Here is a 23454-nt window from a genome sequence, read left to right on the forward strand (position 1 = left end):
GTGACCACCACACAAGGGGTGGTGGGAGGAGGAGAGCCCTACCTGTACGGAGTTCTCCCGACGGTTACTGGAGACATCCCCAGGGTTGTCTCTGGCCACAGCCGTCAGCGTGTAGTGATCCTTCTTCTCCCGGTCCAGGGCTGACAGGATATAGATGTCACCCTGCAGCACACAGAGACCTTCAGGTGGACCTCGTCTGGCAGAGCTGGTACTCGAGAAGGGGCAGAAGGTGAGGTGTGGGAGCAAGGCACAAGGTGGGACCATCTCAGCCTCCCCTCGCCTTCCCCCCCTCTGTTCCAGCCGCGGTTGGCTCCTTACCGTGTTGGGATTTATCCCAAACTTGCCCTCTCCATCCCCCAGGCTGTACTGGATGAGAGCAAAACGCCCAGAATCCGCATCTGTGGCCTTGACCCTCAGGATGACCGTACCCAACGGCACGTCCTCAAAGACAGCTTTCTGCAAGCAAAGGGAGCAGGCAGGACCGGTTGTTTCATCACTTGCTGTTTTAGCATGCAGTAACCAAGGGCGTAGGGTGGCACCCAGGGGTGGTTACGGCTGGACCCAGAACAAGGTGTTCACACAGAGTACATTGGTGGGTTGACCATCTTCTTCATATGGTTCAAGCACAGACAGAGGGAAGAGAAGGTGTCCCTGGAGAACCCCCAGCTCTGTGCCCGTCCTCACCAGGCAGGCACTGCCCAGCCCCACACGGACTTGAACGGGGGAGCCCAGCTCACCTGGTAGGATGGTTGGCTGAAAACAGGATTGTTGTCATTGATGTCCACTATCTGGAGGTACACAGGGATCTCAGCGGATCTGCGGGGAGAGCCGTTATCGGAAGCTCGGATGGTGAAGTTCAGCCACTGCACCTCCTCGTAGTCCACTGTCCTGTTGGCCACGACCTTCCCTAGAGGATGGTAGATCCTGAAATGAGAAACCTGCCCCAGGCCACCGACCTGCCCCAGACTCCCACCTCCCCAGGCCACCGACCTGCCGACTGGTCTTCGAGGCAGGCGTAGCCTTCTGGGGAGAGGTTCAGCAGCTCATAGGTGATCTGCCCATTGGCACCTTTGTCCGGGTCCACCGCTGAGATGGAGATGAGTGTGGTGCCCTGCGTGGCTCCCTCCAGGATCCTCTCGGTGAAATAGGTGACCCCAAATGGGCGGAAGCGGGGTGTGTTGTCATTGACGTCCAAGACGTTGACTGTCAGTTTGGCTGTGGCCATGGTGGAGACCACAGGGGAAGAGAAGAGGAAGAGGACAAGTGAGAAAGAGAAGGGAAGGAAGGATGGGAGAAAGTAGGGTTGTAAAGATACAAGCATGAAACTCCAGGAAAGCCAACTAAATGGTGCTGGTTCATCAAGAAAAATGGCAATATTCAGCAAAGCCGCTATGCCCCGAGCTGGCTGTGGGACAGTCTCACCTACTTCAGACCTACTCCTGATCTATGTGTGCCTTCTCACACACGGGCCTGGATTTACCGGGAGCAGGGTGGCAAGACATGATGGGGATGGTCATGAAGAAATGGGTGTCTCCCATGGTACGGTTATCATCCCCATGCAGCCCTGGGATGTCCGGGCCATTTGCTAAAGGAGGCCTCAGTGGAGAACCCGAACCTGATGGGAGCTGGTCCAACACTGCTCCCGCTGGAAATGTTGCTGGTCAGGATGGAGAGGGAGGTGGGAGAGCCGCCGGCTACCCAGAAGCTGCGCTGGAGCCTGGGAAAGGTTGCGCCAGCCCCCGGCAGCTGCCAGCCCTGGTCCCGCGCTCCCCGGGTAGAGCCCACGCTTACCGTTGGGCACGCTGACCGAGCGGTCGATGACTTCGCTGGCATTGTCGTGGACGGAGATGGTGACCTCGTAGGTGGCCACCAGTTCCCGGTTGAGGGGAGTTTTGATCTTCACAGCTCCTAGGAACCCCAAAAAGATGGGGGTCACAGGCCGTGCCTGTGCCCCCCCACCGAGGACCCTCGGCAGACTGGTCTGTACCGGCAGACTGGTCTGTACCAGCCGACTGCTGCACCCTCCGCTGCGCTTGCTCTCCTGCCTCTCCCCAAAGGCTAAATGAGGAAAACACTCGATAGCTACAGGAGGAGAGAACTTCTCTCCCCCTGCTCTCCATCTCCTGCCTTCCTGCCTGCTCCACTCTGCCCAGCTAACAGGTTCTCACGCTGCCTCAGCCGGGGTAAGGGGTTTGGGTTGTGCGGACGAGAGGGGTTTGGGAGCAACTGCTGCTGCTCCCCTGCATGACCCCATCCACCTTAGCTCAGCACCCCGGGCATCCTTAAGAGTCTTGTCCCCTATCCTTTCCAACAAGGGCGTTTTTCTTTCCCGGATCAGCTTTGTGCTTCCAAAACAGATGTGGGGAGCTCCTGGCCCTCCTTCCCCGAGGGTAGAGCCCACCACCTATCCCGGAGTCCCCTCCCTGCTCCCACCATCGAGGGTGCCCACGTCCGGTCTGCCAAGGCTGAGCAGCCCCCGGCCCGCAGTGGGGCCACCTGCAATGCTGATGGGCGAGATGGAGGGAGGTGACAGATGGAGCGGAGAGAGAAATGAACACAGACACAGAGACAAACCTGACGGGCTGAGAGCCAGAAAGGAAAGAAAAGGGTTAGTTAAGTTGGTCAGCTGGCAGAGAGAGGACAAGGCAGGGTGAGACGGGGCAGCCAGAAGAGGAGAGCGGGGAGGCAGGAGGGGAGCATCATCTCCCCGTGCCTCGGACACCTACCTCCACGCAGAGAAGAAGAAGAAGCAGAAGAGAGTAGAGGGGTCCGCGCCGCCCGCGCAGCCTTTCCCGCTCTCCTACCTGTCCTAAAATCCACCGCAAATGCTCCTTGCTGGTCGGGCACCAGCGCGTCCGTGTCATCGCGGGCCACGATCTCCAGCAGGTAGTACTCCAGGCGGGGGTGGAGGTCCCGATCGACGGCGGTCACCTCGGCCACCACAGTGCCGGGGGCGGCCGACTCGGGGACGCTGACCGTCTGGATGGGGTTGATGAACTCAGGTCGGCAGTCGTTGACGTCGTCGATGAAGAGGCTGATGGTGGCAGTGCCCGACAGTGCTGGCGTGCCCTGGTCCACGGCCACCACCGTCAGCCGGTAGGCATCCCGCTCCTCCCGGTCGATGCTGATGTTGGCCACGCGGATCACCCCCGTGGCGGCGTCAATCAGGAACCTGTCCTGGCCACCGCCCTCGATCCGGTAATCCAGCTGCTGGTTGAGGCCGCTGTCGGCATCCGTGGCCATCACCTGGAGGATGGAGAAGCCTGGAAAGGGGGGACACAGCCCTCTCAAGCGAGGGTTGGAGGGCAGCAGCAACAAGCCCCCGGTCCCAAGGCAAATACCGTCAAGCAATGTGGGCAGCCCCAATTCCCAAATTTTCCCTTCAACCTCATCCTGGCTAGCCCTGACACTGGGAGCTGGATCTTCACAGTCCCAGGGGGACACCCAGGTCTCCCCATCGCCCACCCTCACATCCAGTCCCGGCCCTCTCCTGACCTGGGGGGCTGTTTTCCCGCAGCCGCGCCGTGACGGATGCCGGCTGGAAGACGGGGCGGTTGTCATTGTCATCCAGGATGGTCACCGCCAGGCTGGCGATGCTGTTCAGCCCCCCAACGTCACAAGCCACCAGCGTGAACTCCAAGTGAGGGTCCGGCAAAGCCTCTCTGTCTATCATGCCGCCGGGCTTCACCGAAACGACACCTGGAGAAGGGGGAAAGCCTGGTGACAGACCCCACGGCTGCCTGGTGGCCCTGGGCTGGGGACGGGGACCTGCTGAGCCACCCCACCTGTCCTGTTGTTGATAATAAAGAGGTCCAGGGATGCCTCCAGGAGCTGGTAGGTCACCATGGCGTTGCTGCCCTGGTCACCGTCCAGAGCTAGGATGGGTCCATTGAGCACCGTGATCAGAGTCCCTGGATGGGATGATAAGGGTTAGGGAGGGTGGCAGCCCCCTGTGGAGCCCCCCTGTCCCCCTCCTGCCCCGGTGACGCATGAGGGACGGCAATGAATGGATGGAGGAGGTGACAGAGCAGGGCCTCCCGGGGCACGAGGCAGCGGGGGGGGCAGCTGCTGCAGCCTTGCAGACCGACTCGTGAGGCCCAGGTGAGGCGGTGGGACGTCCGGCTAAAAACAAACAGACAGACACATCCGTCAGACGGGCGGCACCAGCACCCTGCCGTTGAGGGAATCACCTGGAGGCACCCAAACCCTTCGCCTGGGATGTCCCTCGATGGCGGGACAGGGAGGTACCTGAGGTCTTGGAGCAGGGAGCGATTTAAATGGCAGGAAGGCAAAAAAAAAAAAGAAGAATATTTCTAGCTCTTTGGCTGGGAAATGTCTACCTGGACAGGCTGGACTGTTTTATCTCTAATCCCTGGAGCAAGGCAGCTCCAGGTGCTGGTGATGGAGAGATGGCACCCCATCCGCTGCGGGGATGTCGGGCAGGTTGGTGCCCTCAAGGCTGCCCCCAGGGCTCGGCTCAGACCACAGGCACCTCTTGCTGTCTGCAGCTGAGCAATTCCCAAATGGGGCCGATTTCTCGCAGGGTTGTGCCTGACCTGTGCCAGGAAGAGTTTTCACCAGCAGTGTGGACCAAAGCTACGGTCTCCTTGAGGCTGACCTCCCCGGGTGGTCAGCAGGAGCCCCTCGTACTCAGCATCCCCGTCCCACTGACCTGCAGCCTTTCCCTGCTCAGCGTCGTGTCTCCTCCACGACGGCCAGGAGACACCTCCCCTCGCCCGGCCCCAAAGGGAGTCTCCAGGAGCCGCGTAAGGGAGCGAAGAGAGACCTACCTGGAGGCGAGTTCTCCATCACCTCAGCCTGGTAGGAGCTCTGGGTGAAGAGGGGGCGGTTGTCGTTCTCATCCGCTATGGAAATGACCAGCAGGTCAAAATCCTAAAGGAAAACGGGGACAAGAGGGCGGTGATCGCAACGTCCTTTCCTTGAGCTCACCTCCCGCCTTTCCCACCTCCAGTTTGGTGCTGGTCAAAGCTGGAGCCCTGTGCAGCCATGATACTGCACTCCCTGGACCACCCTGGAGGGTCTGCAGGGACCCTCTCCCCAGGGCTGGGCATCCCTTCCCAGCCTGCACCCTGAAGGGTGATGCGTGGGACATCCTGGCAGGGCCAAAGGATGCTCCGGTGTCATTGTGGTTGTCCAGCTCTCCAGTCCAAATTTGTCCCACCTTCCCTGACGTCTGCTGCTGTTGCATGGAGTCAATATGCAACGTTGGACTTGCCCTAAACCCTACTGGTCCTGTTCTCTGCTGGGGAGGGGGTTACAGCCCCCTCCTTGTGATCCTCAGATGCTTTTGGGGGATGAAGCTGCTATTGGAAATGCTGTGGGTAAATGCACCACCTGGTTTTGGCCACGGCAGGAATCCCTTCTCCCACCCGCCCTGCTGCCTGCATCGCTGGAGGCCCCGGCAGTGTCCGTAATTACCCGCCTAGCATTGCGTATGTTCTCGGGGTTGTCCTTCACCGTGACGGTCAGCCTGTACTCTGCCACCTGCTCCCTGTCCAGCGGGCGGTTTACGTAGACGATGCCACTCTACCGAGAAAAAACCGGGAGGAAATAGGTACAAGGGACGTGAGGAGCGCTTCCCCCGGCGCACCTCCTGCCAGGGCAAGGTGTGCCAGATGGCACCCATGGATGCCCAGGGAAGGCAGGGCTCCGGGGCCAGGGGCGCCCATGCTCCGCATCCCAGCATCCCACCCCCCCGGGGGGCGTACGGTGCTGTTGATGTAGAAGGCATTCTCCGTGTTGCCCGCCGTTATGTCGAAAGTCAGGAGGGCGTTCGGTCCCTTGTCCGCGTCCCTGGCGAGGACACGGGTGACAAAGCTGGAGACGGGGGCGTTCTCGCTGAGGGTGAGGTTCATCGGGAGGTTGAGGAGCACAGGGTCATTGTCGTTGATGTCCAGCACGCGGACGCCCACCAGGATCTGCCAGGGAGAGAAGAGGTGTGGGCACATGGCACCTATTTCCATCCCTCCCATCTTTTTTTTGCCCCCCTCCCCGGGCAAGAGGTGGGCTTCCCCATGCTCAGCCCACTACAGTCTGGGGGAGGAGAGCCCCAGGGACAAGGGGAAGGAGGAGGAGGGGAGGACAGCGAAGGCAGAGACCAGGAGGAAGGAGCTGGGGATGGGGGATGGCACCCCACAGCCCCCTACACCACCCCGGGAGACTCACCGTGGAGCTGAGGGGGGGCACCCCCCGGTCCCGGGCGGCAATGGTGAGGTTATAGAAGGGGATGTTCTCGCGGTCCAGCTCAGCATCCTTCCGCACCCGCAGCTCCCCTTCCACCGGGGAGATCACAAACTCCCCTGCCGGAGACAGCGGGGCCCTGGCTCGCGCAGTGCCACTGCAAATGGCCCGGCTCCCCAGGGGAACGGCTTGTTTCGGAGCCGGGGGACAGGCACCACGGTGGGTTTGGGGACAAAGCCATGCCCCATTACTGGAGATACGGGAGGACTATGGCAGCCGGGGACTATCCTGGATGCCCCCCCAGGTACCAGCAGGAGCAGGGGATGGGTTGAATGGCCAAATAAGAGGTGCCCGCACCCCTTGGCTGGGCCTTTCTGAAGATGCCAACAGCCCTCCAAGCACCTGCCCATGCCCTGTGATGGCCAGAGCAGGGTGGGCTACATGGCACAGACCCCCCCGAGCCGAGGGGTTGAGTCCTGGTTGTTCTGGAAAAGCTTTGCAGCAGGGTCAGCTGGGAGATGGGACTGGGCTCTGCCTTCCAGATACCCTGGGCTAAAGTCACCACCCGTTCACAGGGGGATAGCCCTATGTCCCCATGGTTAGGGATGCCCACGGTTCCTCTGCCACCCGCTCTGGGGTGCTGGTGGGGCTAGAGCTACAGCTTTGCCACGGGTTGCAGAGCAACTCAGTCCCCAAATGCCCTGCAAACCCCATGGGGATGAGGGGATGGGGCTGTGCGCTTGCAGCTCTCCATTTCTCTTTCTGCGGTCTGTTTTTTTGCCTTTTTAATTTTTTTGCCTTTATTGTTTAGCAGATTTCCCCCCTCCCTTGCACAAGCCTTGGCCACCCCCTGGCTGGCCATGAACAGGTTAAATTTCCTGTTGCTCAAAACAGGATTTCCTGGTGTCGAAAGGCTGAATTCGCAGAAGTGCTGGGAGGGAGGATGGCTTTTCTGAAACGCTTCCGCCTGTGCTCCCGCAAGCCACGTTCCTCCATGGGGCAACCAGAAGGAAAGGTGATGCCCCCACGTCCCTGCTCACCGAGGGGGTCCCCGGCGATGATGCTGTACTCCACTTGCCCGCTGGGTCCCGAGTCGCCGTCGTGGGCCAGGAAGGTCCAGACGCGTGGGCCGGGCTGCCCTTCCGTGACGTCGAAGGGACCCTCGTAGGGCCGCGGGAAGGTGGGACGGTTGTCGTTGATGTCGTTGAGGTTCACCAGCACCTGCGGTCAGGGCGAGAGGGTGGAGGGCAGTGAGAGGAAAGGCATGGAAGGGAAGACCAGCCTGCTGGCCATGAGCATGGGAAGCCATGGATGGGTGACATTGCAAAATACCTCCCGTATTTATGGCCTTGCTGGGTTCACTAAACATCCAGCTCACAGTTCAGAGACTCACACTCAGTTATTCTTGATCATGCCCATCCTACAGTGACACTATGAAACTCCAGCCACACACAGGTGGGGCCCTTTTCAACCTCTGGGCCACACACACCATGATGGAGAAGTCAACGCAAAAGCCAAATGTTCTCCACATTCACATCCTGAAACCCAAGCTGGATAGACAAAAATCACAGACATGGATTTGACCACCAAAGCCATGAGTTCAGAGAGACCCGATCTCTGCAGCCAGCTGCACACTTGCTCATTCCTTTTCCTCCACCAAGGGCTTCATTCCTAATACTGAGTAAACTTCAAAAAATTTGCAGCTTGCGTCCTTATTCCAACACAAAACACCACCAACGCTGTTGGTGCCTTTTCCCTCTTAGCATAGCATCCCTATGATACACTTAGCTGGCTAGAAATCAAGAAAGCATCAACAATTTTAGGACAAAGTCGACCACGGGGCTGCCGGTGAAGCTGGGGATCCAACGAACTCGAGTCTTGCTTTTTAACTGAGTCACACTACAGTAGAAGACATTTATATAGCTCTATACCATACTACATTGCAAAGAGGGTTATCCCCTTGCTGGGCATCAGGGAATTTGCACAGCGGAGAAACCCTGCCTGAGGAGGAGAGTCTCCAGTGGCTACTAAAAGGTTGAGCTTTGGTGGTACAGGCAGTTACGAGAAAGATACTGAAAATGAGGAGCTTTCCGACCTCCTGGGTTAAAGGATAGTAAAATCCATCAGATGGGCATCTGTTACTGGCTAAATCTAATCTTTACAGAAGAGTATATCTAAGTCTCTGCTCCATTTCCTAGCAGCGGAGAAGGCAAACACTGGCACACCTTATCAGGGTGATGGATTTCCCATCACTCGGGATCTTAAATAATCACTGAACTTCCTCCTAAAAGCTATGTTTTCATATGGTGCTGGCACAAACTCCCTGGGCCATGTAGGGAGGGTGTTTCCTATCCCTTCTAGCTTCAGTACTTGTTGCTGAAGGGGTTTCCAAGTTCATGTCTCTGCTTGGGCCAAGAGCACGCTGGCAGCTGCCGCCTTCCTTGCTGGCAGTTAAACCCCAGGTCTCAAGGTTTCCGCTGCAGTTTTCCTGGGCCAGGAAGGCATCTCCAGCAGTATCAGATGCACACAGGCTTCCCATCTGCCCATGGGTGGAGCACAGCCTTGCTGGGCTTGCAGGGACAGATTTTATCCATGGAAATCTCCCATACTGGTATCTCCCCTTCAGTTTCTGTTTTTTTCTTTGCACACGAGAACTTATCTCCCTTTTGGGGGCTACAAAACGCTTGGCTCAATATCTGGATGAAGCATAATGGTCCACGATAGGGAGCCAAGGCAGAAGATCTAACTGATCCCTTCCACCTGCAGACCCCAAAATCAATCTGGGCATGGACAACATCTGCCGTACAACCCGTCAAATTTTGCTTTTGGTCACAAAAATAATCAGCGTATTTCAATTCCTGCAAAACATTTGCTTTAGAGCTGCTAGTTTGCCCTCCCCACACTTTGAGCAGTCCACTAAGTTCAGGTCCCCATGGTCCCGGAAAAATGGAAGAGCTATAGAGAAAAGCAACAAAAATATGACTAGAAGCTTTAAATAACCTCCATACAAGGAATGAAAAAGGAATTTTAAAAGCAGCTAAATAATCTGAGAAGATAAAGATGAAGCAGAAATCAATGCTATAGCAATGCTTTACTATCTACTCTCCCTTCAAGCAAGAAGGACCAAGGGGACATCTAAAGAAAACATAATGCAACTTAAAAGCCGTTCCAGGAATTTCTTCTGTTTGTGTCTTTGCAGGACCAAATAATTGGGCTAATTAACCCACGAGTGTCCCTTGCCCACGTCCCTGTTTTGCAACCCCCGTGAGGGAGTGGGGCAACAGCAACTGGGCAAACTGGCCGCAGCTGGGAAAACGGACTGGTGACCTCTGGGAAGGAGATGTGAAACTGCTCACATGAGGGGGAACTCCTTAGCCCTGAAGAGGCCACGGTGTCGCAACCCCGCTGGCAGCTCCCTACCGTGGTGGTCGATGTCAGCCGGCGTGAGACGATGGGGCACTGGTCAGTGGCGGTGACGATCAAGGTGTAGCGCCCATGGCTGATCTCGTAGTCCAGCTCCTTCACCGTGCGGATCTGCCCCTGCAAGGCGAGGGGAGAACGGCCGTGAGTGAAGGGAGTGGGACAAGGACACGTCCAGGATGGGGCTGGCATCCTTACTGACCGTGGTGCTGTCGATGTGGAAGGTACCCAAGATGTTGCCTTCGGTGATGGCGTACGCAACCGTGCCGTTGGGTCCTTCGTCCCGGTCCAGGGCCTGCACGGTGACGAGGGTGGCATTGAGCGTGGCGGGACCTTCGTCGAGGGTCACCTCGTACAGCTGCTGCCGGAAAGTGGGAGCGTTGTCGTTCTCGTCCAGGATGGTGACGTACACCGTGGTGGTGGCCTGTGGGACATGGGGACATCGCGTTAAGCACTGTAGAGGGATCGGCTCTGCAACCCCTGGAGCTGGCTGGGGAAGGCTGGACCTGTCAAGGTCAATGACCAACGTGAGCTCAACCCTGCCAAGAGACACAAACGGGATGCAGGGCTCAAAATGAAAAGAGCCGTGGCTGCAGACGCATCTCCAGGTAACGGTTGGGTACAGAGATGAATGTACAGAGATTAAATCACACCCTTGTTCCCAAGCAAAGCATGTCTCTGTGGGATCCCTCTCCTTTTCACTGAGTTTTTACCATTGCTGGTAACACCAGGGAGCAGCCCATGGGAGAGGGAAAGCCAAGGGCTGAACCCCATCGTGCCTCGCTGCCTTTGGAGAAGGCACGTGTGAGTCCTCACCTTGACATTGGGGACACCTTGGTTGTTATTACCGAGGGTGGCAACATGATAGGATGGAAAATACCTGGAGGTGATGCTGCCACGGCTTAGGGGAGGAACAAAAACGAGCGTCTCGGACAACCGGGCTGACCTCCCGCAGGTCCCATCATCTACCTGCTGACCACAATTTCACCGCCGGTCAGGCTCAGCCAGTCCTGACCCTCTTCCAGCTGTATCTGGCCCTGGACAGGCACTTGGATGTCCTTACTGAAGGCTGTCTTCTGGGCGTGTCACCATGGGGGCACACCTGGGGACGGGGAGGCGACAAGAGCATGCCACCCTGCCTGAGGGCTCAGCCCAGAGATGGGGTCTCGGGACGATAAACCATTTTCCTGGAGTCTCTGGACTTTGTGCCTACACGTTCCCGCAGCAACAAATTTCTTCCAGCCAGACAAGGGTTACATTTTTGATGAAAGCATCACAGGCGTTTGCTGTAAAAACCACAAAGCCACATGGTAATTAGCTATTTTTCTGCATTTCACTGCATGCTCCAAATTCAGAGCAGGTTAGCAGCAAACTTTCCTGCGGTTTGCAAACCTCCATCCACGTGTCTCCAGGCTCCGCTTTCCAGGGAGCACCGTTTTGAAACGAGGTGGCCCTCAGCTGCAGCCAGGGATTTTGTTGATGCCTTTTGAATTCGAAGCGAAGCTCCAGGAGGAGTTACGTGAGTCAGCCCACGGTGCTGCTTTGCTATTTGAGGGCAGAGTAAAGGCCTCCACCTGTGTAAACAGGCTGCAGGAGGGCCATGCTTTGCTCCCCCTTTTTGGGGGAAAGCTCCATTCCCTTCCCCGAGCCGGCACCGCTCTGAGTTACCCTTCCCTGTACCCGCCTCCCGTTCATCCCAGGAGGGTTTCTGCCCACCTGATCCTCATAAACACGGGAAAAAACAATAATTACAAGCAAAGTGCACTTCAATCAAGCAAGCTAGAGATTAGCCCCAAGGGATCGGCTCCTGCCAGGGCAGGGATGGGGACCAGCACCCAGCCCCTCACGGCTGAGCACCCACATGTCCCCCGGCACGGCGAGCATCCTCCTCAGCTACCTCCTGCGCACCCCAAAAATGCACACAGGGGGACCAGCTTGCTCTAAGCTACCCCTGCAACGCTGTAAGGGAAAAAAAAATGCAGATGCACCCGCTGCTGCCCAAACGGGTGGGGACTGAAGTGTCACCCATCAACGGGGTGCCCCATGGGGGTGCCGCCGCTCCCCGCCCCCCCCCCCCCCCGGCCGCCCGCAGCTCCCTGCCGCATTTCACCTCCTGGGGGTGCTCGCAGTTCTCTCCATTGCTGTGCGTAATATCTCAATGAAATTTCCTGTGTGTGCAAGTCCGGCTGCCGCTGCGGGGTTGCTCAGAGCGTGCGGGCGGCTCCGCAGGAGCGAGCTTCCCCCCCGGCCGCCCCAGCCGCGATGGAGGCGACGTCCCACCGGCCTGGCCTGCTGCTGGCCACGCTCTGCCTGCTCGCTTCCCACGGTAAGCTCCAGCTTGCTTTCCTCTCCTCCCCGCCCGGAGAAATTCTCCTGGCTGGGGCACCGCGTTCGCCTGGCCGGGGCTGTGCCTCGGCACAAGGAATTTGGGGCATTTGGGGGGTTATTTACTTTCTCACCCTGTGATTTTGGAGTGGGGGGGGGTCAAGCCAGCGTTTCACACGATACTGGTTGTGTCTGGGGAAAGGGGCCACAGGGGAGCTGCTGTTTTAAAACTCTGGGATTGGGTTTTTTCCTTCTTCCTTTGCTTTGATCTAACATGCGTGGAAGGAAAACAGCCACCCCCGTCCCTGCCAGCCCCCCCACTGGGGAGCTGAGTTGGAAAAGCCACCCCATTCCCGCACGGCACTTTGCCCCGGCACTGTGGAGGTCCCCGGCCGTGCAGCAGTGAAAGGAGCCTTCCACCAGCCCCAGGGGAGTGGAGAAAGGCAGTTTGTGTGAGCAGGGCTGGGATGCGCTCTCTAGGGATGCTCCGCTCCGCCGTAATTGCTGGGACGTGCCGGGCAGCTTCTCTGGGTGGGCAGCCAGCCGGGCCAGGATGGCTGTGTGCGGCTGCTGAGATTCCCTTTCCCTTCCCCTTCCCAGCGCTGGAAGCTCACCGGCCGCTCGCCAGCGTGGCGAGGGGATGCGCTGGGAGGGGGTTGCTTCATGCCTGACTCCACACCAGCCCTGGCAGGCAGCGTTTCCGTACTGGGACTCCGGGGCCAGGCAGTGGAACAGGGGCGGTGGCAATTAAAACCACAGTTCATCTGTGGATGAAGGGTCAGAGAACGAAGCTAGGAAGGACCGTGGTCCCTCCCTGCCCTGCGCAGGCGGAGGATCAGCATCCCATCGGGCTTGGCTTCTCCCTCTGTCCCGGGACAGCAAAGTGACCGCCTCCAGGATTTCTGCCGGCACATCCCCAGGAAGAAATGATGCCTCGCTGCAATGGGGCAGGGTGTCCCTTCTCCTCTCTCCTCTGGGACAGCAAGGCTGGTGTGGATTGAAGTGCGCTTTGCTTCTCACCTGAGTCTCTCGACATCGGGGAGCAATTCCCAGCATCTCTGTGGGGCTTTGGATTATTTCATTTACATGTCTGGGGTGCTGGGACTGAACATCAGGCCTTCTGCAACGCAATGAGCTTGGATGCCAATGATGCAACATGAGCCTGGTGCCAGAGGAACTGAGCTTCATGCAACTGCGTGCCTGACAAAACTTTCTGAAGCCCCAGCTAATTTTAGCAGGGCTTGATGGAGAAGTAGAGCCCTTGGAGACATCCAGCTCCTACGTGGTTTGGGGATGCTGGCAGCTAGGTGGATGGGGAAGTGGCTCCTCTCCACCCAAGGGATGGCAGCTGAGCTGGGCTTTCCAAAATCACATCCCAAGCACAAACCCGGCGTTGTGACCCTGTCCCCGAGCCAGAGCTGTGCTGGAAGAGGAGCAAGGCAGGACCCTCTGGCGGGTGCAGAGCTCCAGGCTGCTCTTTCCACGGCCTGGATGATGGGTACCCAGGGAGCAGCCCTGCTGCTGAAAAGCCATTTGGCTCCTCAGGGAGCAGGAGACGAGGGTCATTTAACATGGGTGTTTCTGGTATCTTCAGTAAGTTTTTTCTCTCCTTTTTCTTTCCTGCTGCAAGTACTTGTGCCGAGGTATGGATGCCCCTGCTCATCTCACCTGGCTGATAACTCTGAAGCATAACGACAGCACAGTGACGATGGGGCTTGGGGCACTTTCATGTGAGGCTGTTACAAAAGCTCCCAGAAGAGAAAATAAAGCTGGGTTCCTTGCTCCGGCACTGAGCAGCTGCTTTCTCTCCAGCAGCCCCTCCTCTGCGGCGGGTGAGCCCCTCCAAAGGCTGCAGCCCTCCCACCCAGATTTCCCTGGAGTGGAAAGAGGTGGCATGATGTGGAAATCACTTCCATAAGTCACAGGAGTGTAAATCAAACATCTGCTTGCCAGAGCGGGGGACCAAAGTTAGGAGAAGCAGCCAGGAGAGGCTTTTGGTCACCGACCCAAAATTTGGCATGAAATCCTGTTTTATTTAAGCCGTTGGTCGGCAAAGCAACACAGGCTCCTTGGCATTAGCACTTTTTTGCATTTATGTTTTCTCTGAAAGGAGAGCTCCCAGGTTTCAAGCTAGGTAGCGGTGCCAGCACTGGGGATGTACCAGCGCTGCACTGGGCTCTGTGCCGCACCGATGCGGGTTGGAGCTGAAGATACCGAGGTGCTAAAGAGGAAGAGGGGCACTTTTGGCACCCGCTTGAGACCTCCTCTGTCTTTACCAGATGGTGACAAGATGACAGCTCTCGGCTCGGACCTCAACGGGTCCAGGATCTCTCAGCCGGAGATGCGCGGAGATGGGCATCTGGCTTTATTTTGGCATTTGCCAGCAGCGCTGACTTCAAAGGGAACGGTCCGACCGGGATGGGATGGAGCCAAACCTGAGGTCTGGGCATGGAAGAAGCCCACAGCGCCCAGGGGAGATTAAGAACCATGAGCTTTAGTGTAAAGACGCCGACAGAAGACATTTCCTCGGGGCACCATCTGGTATCTAGCACGGCTTTAAAACCTCGTTACATCCTGGGGAGGGAACAACCACCTCCCTGGCGCTGCTATGGGGCACACCGTGCCTTGCCAGCTCTCCTCCTCAGCTGTTTTCTCCTCCACTCGATGGCTTTTGGAAGCTTTCCCCTGCTTGGGAGAAGGAAGGGAAGTTGGTAATGCCGAAGGCTTCGCACACGTGGTAACCTCTGCCCCTCCCTGCGGCTAGGCGCCGCTGCCGAAAGCGTGGGCTGTGTTGACTTTCCATCCAGACGGTTCCTATCAAGCCCCGGAGGTGGAGGCTGGATGGTTTAGTAAGGCAGAGCTTTGCAAACTGCGTGGGGATGAGTGGGACGGCCCCGTTTTATTTAAGGGGGGGGTGTATGGAAAACAAAGACTCCTGCAGATACTTTTGCAAGGTGTTGGAAGCGTGGCTTCCTCCAATAGAGCCCTGGCTTCCCTTCCCCTGGCTTCCCTTCCCCTGGCTCCCGGGGGACCCCCGATGTGAATGGGGCACTTCCCGTTGCGGCAGGTATTGAGAAACACATCTGAGGTGCCTTTTGTGCTCGGAGCGCTGGCAAGGAGGTGGGGGACCCGCTCCGCTGCGTGCCAAAACCCAGCCAGCCCGGCTAAGCACCCCGGCCCCAGCAGCATCTGAGGATGAGGAGAAGCCGGGGCTTGAAAACAAGCCCAAACGAGGCAGCGTTAAGCTCAGGCCACACAAACCTCTGGCCCCAGAGCAGCCCCAGGGATGTGCTGCTGCACGCACCGTGGGGAGCAGGCTGGGGTGCCTGCAGGAACCCGGAGCGATTAGCCGGAGCGGTTCGGCAAAAGTCATGCCGTCCCCGGCTCCGCGGGACTCCTCGGCACCGTGTGCTGCAGATCGGGGCGGGGGGCGGTGTCCGATGGGGCAGATCCCCTCCCCAAACCCCCCTCTTCCAGCAAAGTACCCTCAGGCAGGCTGCTGGGACCCGGGGGCTTCATGGCTGTTCTTACGGGGCTTAGAGATCACCATCATCGTAAAAGCCATAAATAACCATGAGGGGTGGGAGGCATGGAGGACATTTTCGCTTTCACTCTCTCAAGCGGAGCCCCATGCCGGGGTGGTGACGCGGTGACCCTGCACGGAGGAAGATGTGATGGGGAGCCTCTCGCCTGGCTGGAGCACACCCCGCCTGTGATTGACGCCCGCTCGATATAGCAAATGAAAAACCTCAAAGCGAAACGGTGGCGGAGCTAATGGCACAACAGGATGTTACCAAAATAAAAGAACATCTTGTCCTCATACCATCTTCTGTGTTGCAAACCAGCCCCAGGAACCTTCTTTTCTCAATAATTTAAAGAAAATGAACCCAGAATCTGATTTTTCTTCAGCTTTCGAAGGTGACGTTTGCACTTCTGCAAACACAAAGCGATGGCGGGGACAGAGCACCAAAGACTCGCCCGTCTTTGCTCTTTGCTCTCCCCTCACGCACAGCTTCCCTTACCCACCAGCACTCTCCATCGGCGTGCTGGGACGGGACCAGTAACGCCGCGGTACGCCCCTCTGCCAGGCCTCCCGCCCATGTTTTGCAGCCGGCAGCGGTCAGTGATTTCTTTCTGAAAATTGTTTTCATTTTCAAGCAGCTCCTCGCAGTCTGCGTCGGCCAGTTCCCCCTTCTCCTCCCCAGGGGCTGAAAAACAAGCAGGGTGGGACCTGCTCCCCGCCTGATCTCGGGGGGCACGGGCTCCTCCTAGCTATTTTCTTTTTATTTTTTTCTTCTTTTTTTTTTTTGCAGCTGGCTCAGCAGCACTTGTATTTCCTCATTCACAAGCCATACGCCGCTGCCCCGCTTCTCTTCTCATCCTCTGCATGCTTTGCAGAGGTCTGGTGCCCCGCAGCAGCCCCCCACCTCCCTGCCCTACACCTCTGCCAGCTCTGCCGGCCTCGGGCATGCTTCTGCCTCCCCGCTGCTATTAAAAGCTGATGCTCAGCGATATTTAACGCATGCCTCTCCTCCAGGGCTTATTTCTAGGGTGAAGTTGTGCTCCCAGCCCTGCTGGGACGTTGCTACAGAGCAAGCGAAGGGCTCACGCCGTGCTTCCCATCTCCCTTGTCTTGGGATACGGGGAGCTCATGGGTTTTTCTTGCCCTAAGGGCATGGGTGAAGTCTTTTTTTCCCTCGGCCTGCAGGCTGGTGTTGATGCTCTCTGATTGCTCTCTGCAACCCCTAGCCATCCCTCTGCCAACATCAGTAGTGGGGTTTGCAGTCCTTGTTTGGGGAGGGATCCCCATTTCGCTACGAACTGGTAAACCCAGGGCTGTAGGGTCTGACTCAGGCGCCGTGCCTTCTCCCCGGCAGGAGGGCCAGCAGCTTTCCTGATCACCACCCCGTACTCGCTCTGCATCTGCCCCGAGGGCCAGAACGTCACCCTGACCTGCCGGATCAGCGGTCCCCTCGCCGACCGCCACGACCTGCTCTACAAAACCTGGTACTTCAGCAGCAACGGCGACCAGAACTGCTCCGAGAAGAAGCACATCCGCAATGTCACCGAGAAAGAGCTGCACCACGACCCGGGCAGGCACCACGAGCCGCCGGGCAACGGCACCCAAAAATCCCCCCTCGGGGGCAAGCCAGCCATCACGGGGTGGAGTTTGTCTCCAACCACCACGGTGCCTTTCACATTGTGGTGATGAACCTGACGCTGCAGGACAGCGGGAATTACTGCTGCTACGCCGTGGAGGCCAGGCGGGAGCACGGCAAGCCCCACGCCCAGCAGGTCGCTCACGGCTTCGTGGAGCTGCAGATCCAGCAAGGTGAGGGGGGGCAAGGGGAGCCCCTGCCAGCCCCGCATCCATGCCAGGGTGCGTCGGGGCAAGGGGACAGATAACGGCCGGTGGGGGATGCCGGGGTGCAGCATCGGGGCTGGGGAGGCAGGGCGTGCTGGTGCTGAAAGCCCAAGCCATGTTGCAAGAGTCAAAGAGCAGCAGATGTTGAAGGTTTGAATTAGGGCCAGAGAGCATTAGAACATTTAAAAAAAAAAAAAAAAAAAAGAGAAAAAAATAAATCAAGAGGCTGGAACGCAATAAAATCCATGCTACATAGTTTCACTGATCTTCTTCAACCTTTTTGTGGAAGAGAGGAAAACAAACCTCGACAAAAGGAGCTGGCTGGTGGTCCAAGCCCGAGTGAGGGCTGCAGGCATTGCTCGGGATGCAGGGCTTGTAGATAACCTCGGGGCAGCAGCCCAGTGGGGAGAGCTGCCCAGGGAGGCATGAGAGGGAGGGGAAGGCATCTCCTGCCCTTGATTTGCAGCATTAGGATACATAATTTTTCTTTTAGACCTAAAAAAAAAGAGCCTGCATGGCCAGGGATGGGCCCTGCCGCCAGGAGGGAAAAGGGGTCTTGCAGCAGGAATCTCAGTGTAAGCTTCCCAGGATTAAACTCTTGCTTTTGGGATGCTCTGGGCTGATTTTCTCAATACTGGTGAGCAAAGGCAAGCACAGCTAGCAGGTGTGGGACCTCTGTGGTACCTGAGTGAATCCCCTGAGATCTAACACGCTTTTCTCTTCTCCTCCGCAGGCAGAGGAGGGCTTCAAAACTGCACGTTTCATACCACCAGCAGCAAAGGTAAAGGGAAAAAAAAAAAACCCTCTCCAATGCACTGCTCACCATCCTGGCCCGTGTATTTCCCTACGGATGGCTGCTTGCTATAAACACACCAGTGTCCAGATGCAACCTCAAGGTCTGGTGTCGGGAGGGTGATTTCCGAGGCTGTCCCCACGGGGTGCATCTGACAGGCACGTCCTCAGGCTGAGGAGAGCCTGCTTTAGCCCATCACCTGGACATGACTGTCCTGAAGCCCGTGGAGATCATTCACCCTGTGGTTATAAAGCACCTGAGCCCCCCCAAACACGATCAGGGATTTAACGGCTGCTGCCACGAGCAGATGGGAAGGGACAGAAAGGTAAAGAGTTGCAGCAACCTCTTGCAACACCCCGCTGCCATCCCGAGCCCATGGCACCTCGCCCCAAGCAGAGATGCTCTAGCAGGGGAAACCCAAATCTTGCTTGAGCGCTCAGACAACATGAGGCTCCCCCAGCGCTCCGTCTAGACGCTGGAGGTGCCCACACTTCGCTATGCAGGTGCTTTCTCGGCGGGTCGCTCTGTCTACCCGTGTTTGCTGGCTGCTAAATGGGCAGATTTTGCTAAAATTGGTTTGCAGCACGGTTGGGGCCAGCCCAGCCATGGGAAACTGCTCCCCATGAGTAGTGCTTTCTGTCTCAAACCCTCAGTCTCAAGTGCTGGGACACCCTGTCCTGCCGGCCAAAAAAGAAGAGGAGAAAAAAAATCCGCCCCCAAAACACACACACCCGGAGCAAGAAGCTGCTTCCCCAGATGGATGCGCAGGAGAGGAGGGCTTGAGCTGAACCTGCCCTTGATTTCAGCAGCCCTCAATCCCACCACAAGCCGTCCCACATGGACCTTGATGGCCACAGACGTGCCTGCAGGCTGCCAGCCTTTCTGGGGAGCCTCCATGGGTAGTGCTCTCCAGGGGCACGTTCGTTAGCAGAGGCCTTGGGTAACGAGCCCTTTGATGCCCGAATACTTTGAGGCAGCCTAATTTTTGACGAGCTGGCCGTGGGTCGGAGTCAGCACTCTTTGAAATCGCTAGGAGCCTTTCTGCTGACTTCAAGGGCTTTATCAGGGCCCCTGCTTCTCTCCTCATATCTAGAAGACCAAAGAAAGACCTTGGGATGTCCTCCAGCAATGAAGGACTTTGGTCAAGGTCCTAAACCGATGCCTCAGAGCTTATCTCCGCAACCGGCAATGCATCCCAGCGCGAATCCCGCTAGGAGCAGACTGCCCGTGCGTGCAGGAGCCGCGTTGCATCAGGCGTGGGGCAACGCCGGCGTTGCCCCGTCCTTCTGCCACGGCTTGAGGAAACCAAGGAAATGCAACGCCGCCCGCTCCAGCTCTGCCCTCTTCTGTTGCAGATATCACGGCCGCCGCGCTGGCAACGGGCGCCTGCATCGTGGGCATCCTCTGCCTGCCCCTCATCTTGCTCCTGATTTACAAGCAGAGACAAGCCGTCAGCAGCAGACGTACGTACCCTCGCCTCGCCAGCCGCCGGCGGAGACACCCATCTCATCTCCCCGGGCTGCGTCAGCCTGGCCTTCATGGGATGGGACGTGTCCCGCTGGGATCAGCTGGTTCGGCTGCCCCGAGTCCCACGGGCACTGTGTAAGGTGGCCCAAAGGCAGGTCGCTGCCAGGTGCCTCCTGCAAAGCTGTCCTGGGAAGGGCCGGGCATGCCTGCAGGCTGTCGGCGAGGAGTGTGGGGTAGGAGGGGGACCCGCGATGCCTGCAAGGCACCCCGGGAGCGTGCTGGGGGCACTGAGACTGCAAAGATGCTGCCAGGCCCCCTCCCCGCTGAGCCCCTTCCTCCCCATCCACTGCGAGAGCCAGCTCATTTACTCCTCTCTCCCTCTGCCGCACAGTTGAAAGAGAAACTTTGCCTTCCAAGTGATTGAAAAAGCATTATTTGTGCTTTTTCTCCCTGCCTTCTTTAAAAAGACCCCTTACATGGCTAGGGCAATAGGACTGCAGCAAGCCAGGTCTCCCCGCACTGCCCCAGCCCTAGAAAACCAGGCAGTGCCGAGGTGCAGCCGGCTGCCAGCTCCTGCCCGTGCTTGGCTCCCAGTGATTTCAGTAATTAAGCAGAAAGGGCCACCACCTTAACCAGCAGAGCCATTTCATCAGGCCTTGGGCGAGCCGAGGGCCCTGCGGTTTCTCTCACTAAGCTCGGTGGGCGGCTGTGCGGCTCTGAGCAAACCCTTTGGAGAAGTGGGTTTTGCAGCAGCAGCGGGCACGATGCCAGCCACGAGGACGGGAACTGCGCTTTCGACATCCGTCCCCAGCCGAACAGACCGGCTGCGTGCCTTCACGCATCCATTTTGCCATGGCTGGGGTGCAGCTCCCCGCTTGTGCTGCAAAGCATCACCTGGATGCTATTTAACCCAAGAGGGAAGGCAAAAGCCAGGGGGATTTGCTTCTGGGGTGTCTCGGACCAGGTTAGCTACAGGTTATTTCCACTGGGCGCTTTCCATCGGCACAGTCTGGGCCAAAACTCGTGCGTCCCGGCTCGAGATGCTCGCCGTGCAGCACACCCGAGTAACGCGGGCTGTGGGATCTGCTGCGGCTGCGGCAAAGGGGATGAGGAAAGAAATAACAGGGTGCTGCCCAGACAAATGCAAGGTTTCAATCCGGGAGGAGGCTGGGCTGGGGTGTAAACAAGGCGGGAGACGGCAGGGATGCGGAGAAGGAGGTTTGGGAGCAAAGAAGAGGCTGATGCTAAAGAAGGGGGAAAGGGAGGGAGGAATGCAGAGGAAGAGGGGAACTGGACGCGGATGAGACACCAGAAAACAGTGCTGGCAGTGGGTCTGGGTTTGACGCTGGGCTTCATGCTGCCAGCACTCACACCAATTGTTCTGTCTTTGGCAGGTGCCCATGAGCTTGTCAGGATGGAGAGGTGAGGAAACCCACGTGCTTCCAGCTCCCCTCAACCTCCTCGCACCCCCTCTGCCCGCATCCCGGAACCCGCAAGGGTCTTGTCCTCTCCTCCCCTCCCCTTGAAGCTGGCGTGTATCCTCAGCCCAGCAGAGCGAAGGGATGCTGGTGGCACCCACGCCCGGGGTCCTGTCCCTTTCCGGGCAGCCGTCGTTTCTCTTCCCTCCCTCCGAGTGGGAAGTGCCTCCTTTCTTTTTGCCTATGCCAAGGTCATGCGTCTCCCCACACCCCAGGAGAGCTCAAAACCACAGTGCCTTTCAGCTAAGCTTTCCCCCGCTGCGCCGGGCTCCCCGCTTGCTCTCAGCCGAGGTGCCACCACCTGAACCTGCTCCCTGCTCTCCTTGGTTGTTCCCAGCGCTCAGCCAAAACCCCAGGCATAAAAAAGGCTCCTGAAATAAAAATGCAAATCTCCACCCCTCACACTCTCTCCTCTCCTGCAGCAGTGCCCAGGGCATCGAAAACCCTGTCTTCGAGGCGGTCCCCTCGGCGAGCATGGAGCCGCGGCCCCGACCCCAGCTCTCCTACATGGCCAGCCGGCAGCCTTCCGAGTCCGGCCGGCACCTGCTCTCCGAGCCTGGCACCCCCCTTTCCCCCCCCGGCCCCGGGGACTGCTTCTTCCCGACGCTGGGTGAGTGACCGGTGATGCTGAGGCCCCACGGGGACCACTGCGGGAGGGGTGGGAAGGAAAAGGGCAGCTGGGGGGGGTGAACGGGAAAGCGGGGGTTAAATATCGCCTGCAAACGTTGCGTTATGTGGGACATCAAGTCCCAGGGCTTTGAAGACGGGAAGAATCCAAAGCCTCTGTTTTCCATGCAAAAGCAGAGTTTGGCTGCTTCTTGAAGCATATCCCCACAGCTGCAAGCTGGAATAATACCCCTGGTCTGCCCTTTTCCAGATCCTGTTCCGGACTCACCAAATTCCTTGAAAGCCTAAAAATCCCGGAGGAAACCACATCCCCCAGCTGCAGCCGGGAGAGGCCAGGCAGCCACCGCGCCATGCTCGCCCAGCCGAGACCCCCGGGAGGGCAGCATGGCCGTGGGCAGCAAAGCCTTAAAAAATGAGATGCAGGAGCTCTGCCCTCGCCTCCTGTCCTGGCTCTGCCCTGGGGCTGAAAGTCAACCTCTCTTGCCCGGATTTCGGTTTTTAACTACCCATTTCTACAGAGAAGAGCATGGCTCTGTACTGCTCACATTTTACGGACTAGCTGAAAATTGGAGATGCAGGGAAGGAAGGACGACCCGCACCTGCAAACCTCCCCAAGGATTTAACTTATTGCCAGGGGTTTAAGCTCTGCAACATCAACCTGTTTCTGCATCTTTGACTGAACATCCTCTCCAGGAGTGGATGGTAAAGTACTTTATCCACCGCGAGAAAAAACAGGGTCACCGGCCAACCTTGTACTACCTTTTTTCTTTGCAAAACAGGAAGGGGAGAGGCTCCCTGCTGCTGACGGAGCCCTCCTTCCCCGCCAGCCTGTTGAGACAGCCATAGACTTGCGAGGCTGCTGCCTTTTCAGCTGGACACACATCGGGAGGAGCCTTATTTCTGCTGCAATTTTATCCTCGGCTTGGGATCAGGGGAATTTATCTTTCTGTTTCATTATCAGTGCTGATTAAAAGAAAAAAAGGATGTTTACGGTTTTTGTTTGTTTGTTTGTTTGGTTTTTTTTTTTTAAATGCTGTAAATTAGAAAGTTCATCTGGAGGGTGTTGGAGGATGTTCCCGTGACGTGGCCGAGAGCCACCGCGGAGAGGCGGAGGCACGGGAGCATGCAGCGGGCTGTGGGAAACGCTCCGGCTGGCTTCTCCCCATCCTCCTGGGGCCAGCACGGCCAGAGCAGCCATCCCCAGGGCCACTGCCTTCAGCCACGCCGGAGGACCCTGTGATGCCCCAGGGGACGCGGGTACCCTCACGGCATCCTCCATCCGAACGCAACACCCTGGCATCACTTATCTGAAAGAAGCCGCGGGTCAGGCTCCAGCGTGACTCAGCCCCCGGCGAGGAGATAAAACCTTGTGGTAGACACTGTTACTCAAAGGGTGTGTTTGGTTTTTTTCTCTTGCTTCTGTTTTTGTTGTAAAGTGAGGAAAAAATTGCCACTAGACAAACATAAACTTTAGTCATACCAAAACAGTGTCAGACCTGAGCAATAGCCGTACCAGGCAGCGTGCCCGGGCAGAGCATCCCCGGCAGCACGCTGAATTTTCACACTACGTGGCTAGAGGAAACAGTGTTTGCCTCTGCAACGGGTGGGAGACACCCTGGCCCGCTGCAGGATTTGATTAATCCGGCATTGGCTTCAGCAAGAGCAACTTCAAGACGGTCCAGCCGCAGGCAGAGGGATAAAGGAGAAGCCAGCACCAACGCCCCCACCATGGATGTAATTTCCTGAGCATGGGACTCGAGCTTTATTGCCAGCCACGG

At 57.7% G+C, this 23454-nt stretch overlaps 2 protein-coding genes across 2 annotated transcripts in view; one reads left to right on the plus strand and one right to left on the minus strand.

Annotated features, from left to right (window-relative positions):
* Window positions 1–23454, minus strand: part of CDH23 (cadherin related 23) — a 160759-nt gene that overhangs the window by 8924 nt on the left and 128381 nt on the right. Inside the window, 15 exon segments of the mRNA XM_050899416.1 lie at window positions 43–162; window positions 319–456; window positions 738–907; window positions 991–1215; window positions 1792–1908; window positions 2805–3263; window positions 3496–3699; window positions 3786–3911; window positions 4791–4893; window positions 5440–5547; window positions 5730–5939; window positions 6187–6320; window positions 7242–7422; window positions 9622–9741; window positions 9824–10045. Coding sequence (XP_050755373.1) covers window positions 43–162; window positions 319–456; window positions 738–907; window positions 991–1215; window positions 1792–1908; window positions 2805–3263; window positions 3496–3699; window positions 3786–3911; window positions 4791–4893; window positions 5440–5547; window positions 5730–5939; window positions 6187–6320; window positions 7242–7422; window positions 9622–9741; window positions 9824–10045 — 2637 coding nt within the window.
* On the plus strand, window positions 11884–22663 carry VSIR (V-set immunoregulatory receptor). Its single transcript, XM_050899418.1, is given in 8 exon segments — window positions 11884–11947; window positions 16824–17081; window positions 17084–17278; window positions 18045–18092; window positions 19460–19567; window positions 20966–20993; window positions 21472–21659; window positions 21927–22663. Coding segments are annotated over 8 exon segments (927 nt in total). The 3' UTR covers window positions 21965–22663.

The sequence above is a fragment of the Gymnogyps californianus genome, chromosome 6 (assembly GCF_018139145.2).
Source record: "Gymnogyps californianus isolate 813 chromosome 6, ASM1813914v2, whole genome shotgun sequence".
NCBI lineage: Eukaryota > Metazoa > Chordata > Aves > Accipitriformes > Cathartidae > Gymnogyps > Gymnogyps californianus.